Source organism: Xyrauchen texanus, chromosome 45 (assembly GCF_025860055.1).
Source record: "Xyrauchen texanus isolate HMW12.3.18 chromosome 45, RBS_HiC_50CHRs, whole genome shotgun sequence".
NCBI classification, from domain to species: Eukaryota; Metazoa; Chordata; class Actinopteri; order Cypriniformes; family Catostomidae; genus Xyrauchen; species Xyrauchen texanus.
In genome coordinates, this window is record NC_068320.1 from 11,066,084 (window position 1) to 11,080,390 (window position 14,307).

Here is a 14,307-nt window from a genome sequence, read left to right on the forward strand (position 1 = left end):
CTATCACATTGCCGTTTCAGTGTGCTAGCATGGCAACCTCCACCACCCCACCACCACAAGTTGAGTCCCATCCTGCATGGGGGTAGGCTCCTCGCCCCTGACTCCTATCTCCGGCAGGATATGACGGTTCCGAGTACTACAACTTCGGACTGCCAGACAGGGCCTACGCCAAAGAGAGACATTACTTTTCTGTTTTATATTCATCAAATAAATGTCATCTTCAATTTCACTCAAGTCTTCCTGATAGAAATCATAGCTCCTCATATGGAAACTGTTACAGATTAAATCATAAGATGATGAACTGACATTATAGTGATAATTATGACCAGTCACAACTCATTTAGCTCAGTCCAGGCCTTTTCACACATAGATTGCCTATAGCTCACTCATGCAGTCTTTGCTAGGGGGACAGCAGTTCAGGGAAGTGAGAGATGGTTATTAGACTACAGTGTCATGACCCGCTGCTGACTCACATGTTAACAGGGGGCTTTGGTTCTTTCTCATAATGCTGAGGTCGCCTGCGGTGCCAATGTGTCGCAAACAGCTGTTTTCTGAGTTAATAACATGTACGCATTTATTCATGCAGTATGTCATCCGTCCATTTAACTGCTTCTCTATCCATTCATGTGGATATGCAGCACAGATTCTAGTATAATCAGGAGCATCAGCTAAGTGGCGGTGTGTATGTGTGCATATGTACGGTGGTAAGAAAAATTATGTGAACCCTTTGGAATTAGCTGGTTTTCTGCATTAATTGGTCATAAAATGTGATCTCATCTTATAAACAATTAATAATGTGCTTAAGCTAACAACACACAAACAATTATAATATCTAATATCTTTATTAAACACACCCTATTAAACATTCACAGTGCTGTGGAAAAAAATAAGTGACACCAACAAAAGCTAATTAGAGTCAGGAGTTGGCAAACCTGGCATCCAATTAATGAAACAAGACCGGAGGTGTGGGTTAGAGCTACATTTGAATTATAAAAAGCACTTAAACATTTTGAGTTTGCTATTCACAATAAGCATCTTTCTCGCAAAAAATATATCTCAAAAGACCTATGATCAAGAACATTTCTTTGCATAAATATGGAAAAGGTTACAGTTATCCCAAAGAGCTCAGATATTCATCTGTCCACATTTAGACAAACTGTCTATAAATGGACATGATTTGGTACTGTGGCTACTCTCCCTAGAAGTGGCCATCCAGCCAGGATGCTCAATGAGCATTCAAAAAGAACCCTATAGTGACAGCTAAAGAATCATTGGAACTGGTTAACATCTCTCTTCATGAGTCTAATTCATGGAAAACATTAAACAGACATGGTGTCCAGGGCAGGACACCACAAAGGTAGCCGCTGCTTTACAACAAAACCATTGGTGCATGCCTGAAGTTTGGCAAAGATCACCTTGACACTCCACAATGCTACTGGGAAAATGTTTTGTGGACTGATGAAAGTAAGGTTGAATTGTTTGGGAAGAACATGCTGCACTATGTATGTCATAAAAAGGGCACGCATACCAACATGAAAACATCACCCCAACGGAGAAGTACAATGGAGGGAGCATCATCATTTGGGGTTGCTTAGCTGCTTCTGGGCCTGGACCACTTGCCATCACAGTCAGAGCCCAGACATTAACCAAAATTGATATGCTGTGGAATTACCTCAAAAGAGCTGTTCACAACAGACATCCTAAGAATCTGGCTGAGCTTAAACAGTTCTGTAAGGAAGAATGGTCTAAAATTCCTCCTAAACGTTGTGCAGGTCTAATCTGCAGCTACTGGAAACACTTGGTTGATGTAATTCCTACCAACGGAGGATCGACCAGTTCTTAAATCCAAGGGTTCATTTAATTTTTCAACATCACTAAGAATGTTTAATGTGATGAGTTCAATAAAGACATGAAAGATTATAATTTTTTGTGTGTTGTTAGCTTAAGCACATTGTTGTTTGTCTATAATAGTGACTTTGATGAAGATTAAATTGCATTTTATGACCAATTAATGCAGAAAACAAGCTAATTCCAAATGGTTCAAATGCTTATTCTTGCCACTGTATGTGTGTGTTTAAAAACAATGCATGCATGTGTTACTGTCTTTTATAGGTCTAACTGAGCTTCTGCTGTTATGTTTGAGAAAAAGGACAGATTAATTATTTACATTATGAACAATGAAGTGAACAGTGTTTTAAGGCACAGCACCACTAGAGTATTACTAATGGCTAAGGCAAGCATCACTATTACTTAAGCTCATACGCAGAGTTAGGAATTTAAACAACCCCCTATTCTGAGTTTGATTACCTAATGGTATGTGTCCAATTGTGCGTGTTTAGCAAGGCTGTGCTTGGGTACTTTAAGGTGCGATATGAAATGAAGCTAAATTTAAATTAATTAACACCTTATTTCTATCATTTGTTTTTAGAAAGACCAGTTACATTAACCTAACCACAGAACTGAGGAGCCATCCATGATCTTACCTATGCTTATGGCATTGCACTGTAAATATAAAGGCAAGTACATAAAGGGGTTTAAAGTCTGGACCTCCAAGACTTTATGCAAATAATGGAAGTTTTCCTCCTGTGTAATATATGTTCTTTTTGAATGATGTTTGATATTAGGAAATAACCTGGCCTTGTTTGCCTTCAGATATTCCTAAAGATTACTTAAATTATTTAGAGCCTGATGAAAGGTTATGGAGTAGGAAACCAACATTTTCACTAGCACAGTCCCAACTCAGTGAAGTTTTTTCTCATGTTCTACTCAGAATTTTATAAGTAGTCTTGCTGAATTTATTGATGAAATATATTTATGAAAGTATGTATTTTGTTGAACCGTATTTATGAAATATACTAGCCAAAACACATTTAGTAACTTTATCTACAACTGCCACAGTTGTAATTTTAAAAAGTCTAAAAGATCCCACCTTATAGATTAGCATATTTTATGTAAAATTACACAATTATGTACTGCAGATGTTAAAATATATCACCTTACAAGTCATACTCTAGAATAGAGTGTACCAGTTAGTAAAGTATTCTCCAAAACAGTAGGAGCGAAGTGGCGTATTGACTAAGAGTGAGCCATGAGGTGCCCTCCATTAGCAAGCCACTTAAACCTAGGTTGCTCTAGGGCGGATTCCCTATGTAACAAGTGTACTGCGTGTCACTGGATAAAAGCACCTGCCAAATGACTACTTACAGTATTCAACATGTAATTACCTGCATTTTATAGTAATATGCCTCAGTAAATCTCAAAATATCAAGTATATCTATAAAAAACACATTAGCTTGAAACATGAGCACTGATGAACCAGCACAAGAGCAGATTATTCATGCTCAAGCTGATATATCAAGAGCTGTACTACTGCACAGAGTGTTGTTGAGGCACTCCAGCGATTGTACTGTTAGTACACCTAACATGTCCCACAATCCCACTGTGACCAGAACCAACTGTTCCACATATTAAGCAGTCTGGCTGACCGTGCTGTCTGATTAATTGAGCATCCTAAGTAATGCTTGGGGATATGGCTTCAAAAATGATATCTAAATATTGTTCAGCCTATTGACGATATTCAATATTGATCTCGATAATTATGTATTTCCTTTGAAATGGCTCAAAAGATATTTTGTTTTTAAATCAGTGGAACCATCATTTTATCCAAACAGCTGTTTTTGTCAAATAGATTCTATATTTTAAAGGCATTAAAGCCTTTTTTTACCATTTTAATATAGTTCACTTATAATATACTATAAAATAACAAAAAACAGTCATTTATTTGTCATTCATTCATTTTCCACCCTCATCCTATTCCTGCTTCTTCTTTAAGACTTGACAGCAAACACCCACTGTTTTGATTGGCTCTCTGCGCTTCACTGACCTGCTCTCTTCTTGCCATCTCATTGCTCACAACTACAGGGCGGGCAACAGAAGTGATTAATGGTAAAGTATGTCAAAAGATTAAGGAAAATGTTATTCCTCATGTCATCAATCATGAATTATTGCTGTGGGACCAAGTCAAGTTTAATATTATAATATAATGCTGAATTATCATTATTATTTTGAGTATTAGATTTGTGTTACATAAAAGTAATGTATTTCTGTACTATTTTATTCACCTTCACCTGGGCTTTTATTTTGACACTGAAAGTGCCGCTTCAATGTGTTTGACAGTTCTGCATCTAGTTGAAACGCTGTCATCTCCTCATTTTCTGTTATGCTGTGCTGTGTTCGTAGATTTGAATAACTTGTAGAGGTTACTAATGTTTGGAATTGCTCGACTGTTTAAACCTTCCATACTTTGATTTCATAATTAATGTGAACTGCTCTAGGAGCGCTACCCCGCGCATGCACACTGATCAGTGCCTCACTTGTTTATTCTGAAGCACACAGACCATGTATATCTGTCTTTAAATCACAGTCTTTTAGCGGTTTAATCATATATGACCAACTCGCTATTTTGATGTTATTTTGATTAATTGTGAAGCCTGAAGGGTCGTAAAATTAGTTTACTGATGTGCTCTTTATGAAACTTGGCCAAATAAAAAGTGGATAATAATCATTGGGATACTGACAATATTGCTTCATTTTATATCGACAGCAAAAACTTTGCGATTATATTGCAAATATTCGATATATTGCCCAGTTAGGGCTGGGCGATATGGCAAAAAAACAAATATCGATTTTTAGCAAACTTTAAATGTACTCCAACATGATTACAATTGTGTGTTCTTTATTAGAATGCAAGGCAACCTGGTTAGAGAAATACAAGTTATTTTCATTATAGATTTTTTTTTACAAATGCACCAAATGGTATTGACGCTGACTACCACCCCTGGAGTCGTGAGTTAAAATCCAGTTTGTGCTGAAAGACTCCAGCCAGGTCTCCTAAGCAACCAAATTGGCCCGGTTGCTAGGGAGGGTAGAGTCGCATGTGGTAACCTCCTCGTGGTCACGACTAGTGGTTCTCACGCTCAATGGGGCATTTGGTAAATTGCACGTGTATTGCGGAGAGTAGCATGAGCCTCCACATGCAGAGTCTCCACGCTGTCATGCATGACGAGCCACATGATAAAATGCGCGGATTGATGGTCTCAGAAGCGGAGGCAACTGAGACTTGTTCTCTGCCACCCGGATTGAGGTGAGTAACTGTGCCAACACTAGGACCTTCAAAGTAGTGGGAATTGGGCATTCCAAATTGGGAGAAAAGGGGATAAAAAAAAAATGTGTCAACAGAGTGTAAATGTAAAATACATTTAAATCTAATAAACCCAGATGTTCAGAAATAATAGAACAAGAAACCTGCCAAACAATTCTTAGCCAGTGTAGGTATTCATTTTACCTAAACCAAGTTTATCTAGAAAGTACTCATTGTATATCAAACAATTTGTGTGTATATTCATAAACCCCTGCAGACAGATATGAGCCCTCTAGTGGTTCATGCTGAGCAGCACAGCAATATGAAATAAATCATCATTACAATTCAACAAGCAAAGTTTGTCAAAATGATCGCTCACCAATGTTGGCTATAGACGCAGTACACTTGAAACACGTTACAGAACAAATCAATATCAGAATCGAATGGCAAAATTAGTGGCAGATGTTTGATTCTCCAATATTCTCCATGATTTGAAATGAAGCGCCCATAACCGTCACGTAACTAACTTGTGTCAACACACAAATTCGAATTATGTGGAAACATCTGAAAAACCGCCCAGCCCTATGCCCAGGCCATGCCTATTGCAACGTGCCAACAGTGCTGCTTGATATAAGTTGTAATATCCAGTGGACTGAAACCAAATCAATCGGATCTTTGTGCTTACTGTATCAGCATACATAGAGTTCACTGTGGAAGGCAAGAAACTGGAGACCATTGCTGTTTAAAGGCAGATTATCAAAGCCGCAGCAACTTCCTCAACTTCACTGTGCTCATGAAGGTTTTATGCTGATGTACGTTTGGCTGCCTTAAGTATTCGTTAAGTAAACATTAAGCAACGCTTTGAACTAACAACATTAGCAACAACAAATACCTGACTGATTCCAGGAATCAAACAACCTGGATACGCATGTGTCGAGTCTTTGGTTATCTGGATGCGTTTGAGTGACAAATATGAAAGAAACACTTGATCATACTGTTCGGCCCAATGTGGAGGACAAGTCTGGGCTCCTGTCAAACAAAGAGTTATCCGAGATGGCGTACCGGAGCCTCGTCAGACATTTTGCGACCTATCATAAACATATTAATTCAGCTAATGACCTGAACTGCATGTCATAATAACCAGGCACAAATCTGGAGAAGGAAAGAAGCCAGATACCACTGCCCTCATTACCTAAGCGAATCTTAAATCAATGGGTATCAGGGGAACCAAACAACCTTCAAGAGAGAAAGGGAGGGAAGGAGAAAGAGAGATTGAAGTAACATCAGATTACTGTGTCAGAGTTACATGACATCAGCAATTATTGTATCATTTCAGCATTTTCGCCTTTAAGAAAGGCTCTGACTGCCGTGCGTAAATAATGAAAACAGATCAAGAGAACAAGAATTTATCTGCAAACATAAAATGTGTATGCTTGTGTGTCACAGCTACTGCATGTTCAGAGCCATTCAAACACTTCATGAGTCATAATTAACATTCCAGAGAATGATGGTGTATCATAGCCCACAAAATATCCTTTCCATCTTTCTGCTGTTGGAGTGTTTGTGTAGCAGAAGAGGTTATTGTTTGTCTGTGACACGTCTCTGCTCTGGACCTGTGATTGACTGAGGCTGTGTTCACCTGAAAGCCAGCCCTCATCAGCAGCGGTAGACGACAACACATCACAAACATGAACATCTGCTGGGCTACAGGCCACCACTGAGATCCTGCTCCATTAGGACACAAATGTGCAGACTGCTCATGGATGGATATTTTAATTTACTGAACGTGGAATGCTTTAAAGGAATAGTTCACCCAAAAATAAAACAATCTCTCATTTCTGACTCACCAAACCCATTTGGAGTTATTGATTGTATGGAACACATAAATAAAAAGAATCTTTGTGCAGGTCTTTTCCATAAAATTATAGATCATTGTGACCACCTAGGGTTGGGTATTGATAAAGATTTCCTGATTCGATTCTGATTCAAACACTCCCGGTTGGATTCGATTCCGATCTTGATCTTGATTCAATATCAATTCATATGGGTGCATTTCTGTTACAATAATTGCTAACACATAAAAAAATTATCTCTCATCTAACACTCTTAATTATAAAGAAACCTTAATAGTAAAGAAAGATCGATCTTGGGATTTAAGAATCAATATCCAGAATGTTCAAACGAAGATCACGATGCATCGGGAAATCTATATTTTTACTCAGCCTGCAGGTGTGCTTTAAGGTACCTCTGGGCCCATGGGCTTGCTGGTCTGCCGAGGCCCCCTTCCAGTTGTTGAGCATCTCCCGATTAAATGGCTGCGACCTGGGCCCCATCGGAGTTGTAGGCCTCGAGGATTCAGCTGTATAAGCCACTACATTAATGCACCCCTGCCTGTAGTGACCACGTCTGTCAAGCTCCAAAAAGGTCAAAAAACACCATGAAACTAAGGATGGATTAAGAACTGAGAGGCCCATGGGGAGGCCCCCCATGACGTATCACATGACTACGTTCACTTTTATGCACTACAGGACGCTTGCCAGATTTTATTGTATTTTTCAAATTGACAGAACAAAAATATGGAGCAATGTCTTACACTGTCAGTTATTTGTACTTTTTAATTATGAACTGATCCAAAATCATGCGTCATTAATAAGATGTGCATTGTATTCAAACACCAAAATCACTATTCGGTTATTCTGCACGTGTTTAGAGGTCTTCAATGCGATCTGAGTCTGACAGTACCCAGCAAACCTACAGGTTTTGGGCCAGGTTCGGGTCTGTTTTTCAAGTAGGCTATAGGGCAAGTTACAGGCTGTTCACACGTGCATCGAGGCCATTTAAACATGTACTGGATGGACGTCTTTGATCGTTGTGCCACAACTCACTGTAAAGTTTAAAAGAACTTTAATATATACAAACGCCTCTTAAGACACTTGCGTTGTGCAGGACTGTCGCATTTTTTTAGACACTGTTAACTTAAAAATGATTTCAAGATTTATTAATCCATCTTGAGACACCTGTATTCTGCTTCACCATTTGTTGCTCTGCATTAAGCTTTTTCAGCTCTGGTGTCACAAATCAACATTCTGATGCAATTCAGGTTGCAAAGAGGACTTAATGTGACTGTTGCACATGATTCCAGATTGTTTTTCACCTAGCCAAGTTTCAGTGCTTAATAAACTGTGAGTCAATGTTTTTCCCCCTTTTGCTCTTATGTGCAGACAATCATTACACAAGTTAAATGATGAATCATTTAAAAATCAAAGCATCCTGTAGAAGTCCTATAATCTGTAGCATTCGCAGCCTCATGAAAAGTGAACCTGCCCTGGCAGAATTACACATTTTACATTGATTAAGAATAGGCTACTATGTTGCAGGCAGTGACAGAGATCATTTTTGTTCAACTTTAATGAGATTTTATCATTTGAAGATCTATGTATTGTGCTATTTAGGCTCATAGCTCACTGTGCACTTTATTCCCTGCTAATCTGATATTGTGATTGATGCATCCATGGCATTAAACATTCTTTAGTCCAGAGTCCCGACAAATAACACAATAGCCGTTTGTGAACTCGGTTAACCAAATATTACAAAAGGTTACTGTGTATATATTTAGGGTATTAAGGCACCTTTCTCTTTATCATTTAACATTAAATGCATGCATGACTTAAACATTTTAAAATCCTCCACACTGTTGCATGAATCATCAGTTTTGTACACAGCCAGAGTAAACTGCACCTTATCTTTGTGTTTGGAAGTGTTTTGTAAATCAGACGCAGATTCTCTGAGCGCGCACTCGAGTGGCTGTGCTCGCGCTGCTGTCGTCCAGCACAAATTCGGCCGAACAAATGGTATTACACATAAAGCTGACATTTAGGTGGATTTATAATAGGTATCTGAAAATAAATACATATTTATTTTGAGCTCTGGGCCCTTTGGGTTTAGAGGCCCCTGGGTAACGGCCCAATCGGCCCAGTGGTTAATCCATCCCTTCATTAAAGTACCATAAATAGTACACCATACAACTCGTCCACTACATTTCAAGTCTTCTAAAACCATACAAAAATGTTGCTTGAACTTAGCCAGCCTGAAATTATTCATTGATAATTTTCCCTTCAGCTGAAGATCTGAAATCTCATTCAATAATTGACGGCAAAACGTCAATTCTTGCATTTGTCATAACCGAATGTGGCATGCAAGCTGGTCGAATATGTGGAATGGAGAATGAGATTTGAGAGCTTCAGTGGAGGGGAAGATTTTCATTCAATAAAAATGGATGTAATTTAGAAGACTCCCCGTGTCCCAATCCACAGCCTATTCGCTCTTAATAGTAAACAAGATTAGAATTAAGGTGTCCCAACCCACAATATGTTGAAATTTGTGTCCCAAAGTTGCCCGGATATTCTACTATTTCCGGTTGATTTACAAATTGTAGATCCGTGAACACTTTTTCAGGTTTACATTGCCCACAATCTCTTGCTTGATGGAAGAAGAGTTTGACCATTCACTTAAGGACTACAATTGTCATACATGAAAAACTACAAACAAGGCATCTCATTAAATTGCAAACAATCAAGTGGGGCCATTTACAGAGATCAGAAAAGGCTTATCATCTTGCATTCTTTTATGTCCACCTACTATATTTGTATTTCTTATTCTGGATGCTTTTGTGTGTTCTTAAGAGATTCTTTCTCGAAAATAATCTTTAAGGAAATGTTTCAGCAACATATTGATTAAAAACAGGATTAGAACAAACAGAAAATTAAACAAAGTAACCCAATCGTCTGTTCTCATTTTATTTTTGTCATTTATTGAATCACTGAAATATAGCGGAGATCAGGTTCTCATTCAATGGACTGTTGTAATGACTTAAACAGTAATACGCTGCAAAAGGAAAAACAATAAATAAAAAAAGTGATGTCATTAAAGCGTTCAGTCTTTCCGACTTGGTATAACAAGTTCTAGATTTTTACTTTAGTTGATGATGAGTCATAAGATCCACATCTGTTATCTGTGTTATATTTCATCTGCAACACATTGTGACATCACACTTTGAATACAGATAAGGACAGGAAAAGCGATAAATTTGGTTTGCAAACTCTCCACATGAAATGCTGTTTCTTCTCCAATATGGTATAAGCATTGTATGGTATATTGTAAATGAAATGCAATGAAGAATAAAATGAATCACAGTAAAAATGAAATAAGGAACCAGCATGTCATGATAACTATAAAATAGACTTGATTGATAAGTCTGTGTACATTAACAGAATGCACGTAACAAAGTGACTGAGGGGTCTTTGGTTTCAAGGTGCAATTCTATGATGTGATAGTATGTCCCAGTACTTGCACACTTTTTTGCTACACTCTAAAAAGTACAGACTTTAAGTGCATAAGCAGTCGAATTGGGATGCAGCATCAGATATAAGGTCAAATGGACCACCTTTATTCTTCATTCATGGTGGGTTTATTTATTTTTTTATTTTATGCAAAAATGTGGCAAGAAGATTTTTCAAACATTCTCCTTTTGTATTACCTGGAAATAACACCATATAGGGGGCGAGTAAATAATGAAATCATTTTCAACTCTTCTTTTTAGAACAGAAAGTGTGTTGTGATGTTACAGCATCAAATAGGAAAGAAGTAAGATGCAACTCTTAACAAAAAGAAAAAGTCAAAATAAACATCGGCTCTGTAAACCTAAATTTAGAATCTAAATTTAGATAAGTCCTTTTTTCATCATGTCATCCAGTCTCTATTTTAATACCAACGAAGAGTTTATGTAAGTTTTTTTTTTTTCAATCGGAATGGCTTGTCAATGCGCATCCCTGTTCTTCACAGACAGCGCTAACGCAACATCATAATTGAATTGTCATAAGGAACTGTAACTTTTGGCATGGCAGATTTGCAGTAGGCCGAAGGGGCGGAGCTACATTATTAACAGCAATTTACAGGCTTTGCTCGGATGCGTTTGTTCACTCAGGTGCGGCAGGTGCGCGCGCTGGGAGTGGGCTTATCGCGAGCCGCGCTGTTGCTATGGGTCGGCAGCTCCGTTGCCACGGCACCGACATGGCTTGGATGGAGGAGGATCTTGAGAAGGGAAAAAGCTCAGTGTACAGCTCCGCGGTTTTTGTTTTTGTTTTTTTACATGAGTTTAATCCGTGAAGCGCAGAACTTGCGCGCGGAGACTTTACGCCTGCTGCGACACAGTCTGATAAGAAGGAATATTCAACAGATGCGCACGAGACTGAGGGGCATAGCTCCTGAAATGAGATACTCTGAAATGCATAAGCCTGTTATAGGTTATAGGACCGTGTAAATGTATTGATTTTTAGCTGTGATCAATGCAGTTTGGCCCGCGCGAAATGATTAATAAGTAATTTTAACTCTGAAACAGCTGATAGGTTAATCGACTGACATCTAAGTGCGTCTGTGACCACATGATCTTTATGCATACGTCACCCCTGCCGTGTCTATCAGCAAATAAACGAACCAACCAGCAAGTTTATCAACTATATAGGCTAGACGCATTTCCCTCCATGGGCATGAGTGATTATACGTCAAAACATTTGTTGATTGTCCTCCAAAGGTGATCAGCGATCACCGTGATTTCAAGCATCACTCAGCTATTACTGCGCATAATGTGTGTGGTGAAAATGGAGGGGTTCGGGTACACCCCCCCTCATGCCCATGATAATGCCAACAGACTTATCACACCCCCCAACAACACTTCCATATGGTGCACACACAGTTTCCTAACAGAAGGAAAACAAATGAGAAATTACCTTGATGGTTTTCAAGGGTGTCCTCCGGTATGTACATGTTTTTGCTTTCATTTACCATAGGCTATATGTAGTCCAGCTTTATCCGGAGGTGAATGAAAAAAGGGTTGAATAAAAAAGAAAAAAAGAAGAAAAAAAAGAGCGGAAGGAAAAAACAACCCTCTTGCGGGGGTCAATTAAAAAAGTGGGTAGGGAAACGCAAAGCGTAAGATATTCCTTCTCTTGCGGCTTAGTTAATATTACCTGATCCCCATTATGGAGCTAAAGATCAGGAAAGGATAATCGCTGGAACCACCTAAAAAAACGAAGCAGTGCATCTTTGAAACATCCGGGCCCTACCTAAGAAACACGATACATGATGATCGATAATCAAATCGCATCGAGTGGCACAGAAACGGTTCGGATACGATGCTGCAACAGCCCGAAGAAACGCAGGAAAAGCGGGCGCTGCCGTAGTTTCAGAGACCGTGCAAAGCGCATCAAAAGGTGTGTATAGGCTATTCCAGATCTCACGGGGTTAAATCTTCTGATATGATCGATTCCATCTGTGATGTTCCAGAACAGGGGTAGTTCGTGTCGCGCCTCGTTAGGAAATAGAGTACGGAATCGGCCGCGTCCAGTCCATATCGGAAAGAAAGAGAGTAGTCAGACTGTGGCCCTGCGGAGAGAGAGCGCACACCACCAGCCTCTCTGCAATGATCTGACGACCAAACCCCCTCCCCTGTAGACTCCCTGACTGCTTCCAGATGTGACTGCGCTAGAAAAGGGAATAAATCCTCCACACTTTTCCAGACGTGCTGTATCTCTGGAGGGAGAGCAAACTTGGAAAGATCCTCTCCAATGCAATACAATTCAAAGCTAGTTTGGACGTGGGCTCCTGCACAGTTCTGAATCATTTTAGAAACGTATTCGTTATAGGTGTTGAACTTGGCACCCCAGCACGTGAACAACACGTGTGCAAGAATATGGCATAAATGCTTGCTGCTACATGTTTAGACAATGGCCACTAATGAGGACTTCTGGCGTGAGTGTTTAGTTCACCAGCAGCAGGTGTCGGGCTGATTTATCAGAGCTATGACCTGCCAGATCTTCCCATGGCAGGACTGGCTGTTTCCTGAGCTTTTCCAAGAGTGCGGGGCTTTGATAAAGGGGACGACGGGGCCTGGGAATTTCTACAAGATGACTGAGAATCTTTCATCAGCAGTTGGCCTAGTACATATTTAGCAGGCCCTTCCCTGGTTATGCACCTCCCTCTGGCCATGGGAAAAATTAATGTCCCTAGAGACATCCCCTGCCCCAAGATTGTCCTCTCCCTCTCTCTCATTCTGTGAGTTAGAAGAATCATAATGGAGTAACATAAAGAAAAGTCATATAGAATTTATTTCTAGGTTGATGGGAAAAAAACACTTCTTGTTCACAAACATTCAATCAAGTTCCTTAAATTAATTCCCTTAAAGGGATAGTTCACCGTAAAATTCTCTCATCATTTACTCTCCCTCGTAACATCCCAGATGTGTATCACTTCTATAGAAATATCTAAGCTCTGCAGGTCCATACAATTCAAGTGAATGGTGGCCAGAACTTTGAAGGTCAAAAAAGCACATAAAACCAGCATAAAAGTAATCCATATGGCTCCAGTGGTTAATTCCATTTAGAGGCAATATGATAGGTGTGGGTGAGAAACAGATCAATATCTAAGACTTTTTTCCACTATAAATCTCCACTTTCTTCTTCTTTTGTTTTTGGCGATTCACATTCTTTGTGCATGTCATCACCTACTGGACAGGGAGGAGAATATATAGTAAAAAAAAAAGGACTTCATTATCGATCTGTTTCTCATCCACACCTATTATTTCACCTCTGAAGATATGGATTTAAACACTGGAGTCATATGTATTAATCTTATGATTTCTTTATGTGCTTTTTGGAATTTTGAAGTTCTGGTCACCATTCACTTGCATTGTAAGGACCTACAGAGCTGAGAAATTCACCTAAATATCTTTGTTTAAATGTTCAGAAGAAGACAGAAAGTCAAACACATATGGAAGGAATGAGGACGAGTATGATGAGAAAAATTTTATTTTTGGTGAACTATCCCTTTAAGCATCTTCAAATAATTGATTAACTTCATTTTTAATAAAGGACAGAAGAAATGTCCACAATGTGTTTTCAGTGCCATCCTGTAACCACAATTTTATTTTTAGGAACGAGGGGAACTAAATGCACCGCCTATCATTTTTCAGACCCACATTTCAGATGTCAAGACATATCAAGCATTTTCTGTAAGCACTCTGAATATGATTTACCACTGTGGTCATGACTCACAGGCAAAATGACTCTTTGGCTAACACTCTAATTATGGAACAATTAACTAATTAGCTAAAC

The 14,307-nt window shown here is 39.0% G+C and overlaps 1 protein-coding gene across 2 annotated transcripts in view; it reads right to left on the minus strand.

Annotated features, from left to right (window-relative positions):
* Positions 1 to 14,307, minus strand: part of LOC127637204 (voltage-dependent L-type calcium channel subunit alpha-1C-like) — a 197,632-nt gene that overhangs the window by 176,568 nt on the left and 6,757 nt on the right. Inside the window, exon 1 of one of the 2 annotated variants that reach the window (XM_052118156.1) lies at positions 11,926 to 12,105. The exons of the other annotated variant lie outside the window; for it this stretch is intronic. Within the exon in view, the coding sequence (XP_051974116.1) occupies positions 11,926 to 11,983 (58 nt within the window). The 5' untranslated portion in view covers positions 11,984 to 12,105. Of the gene's footprint in view, positions 1 to 11,925; positions 12,106 to 14,307 lie in introns of those variants that run through there. 2 annotated transcript variants of the gene reach the window in all.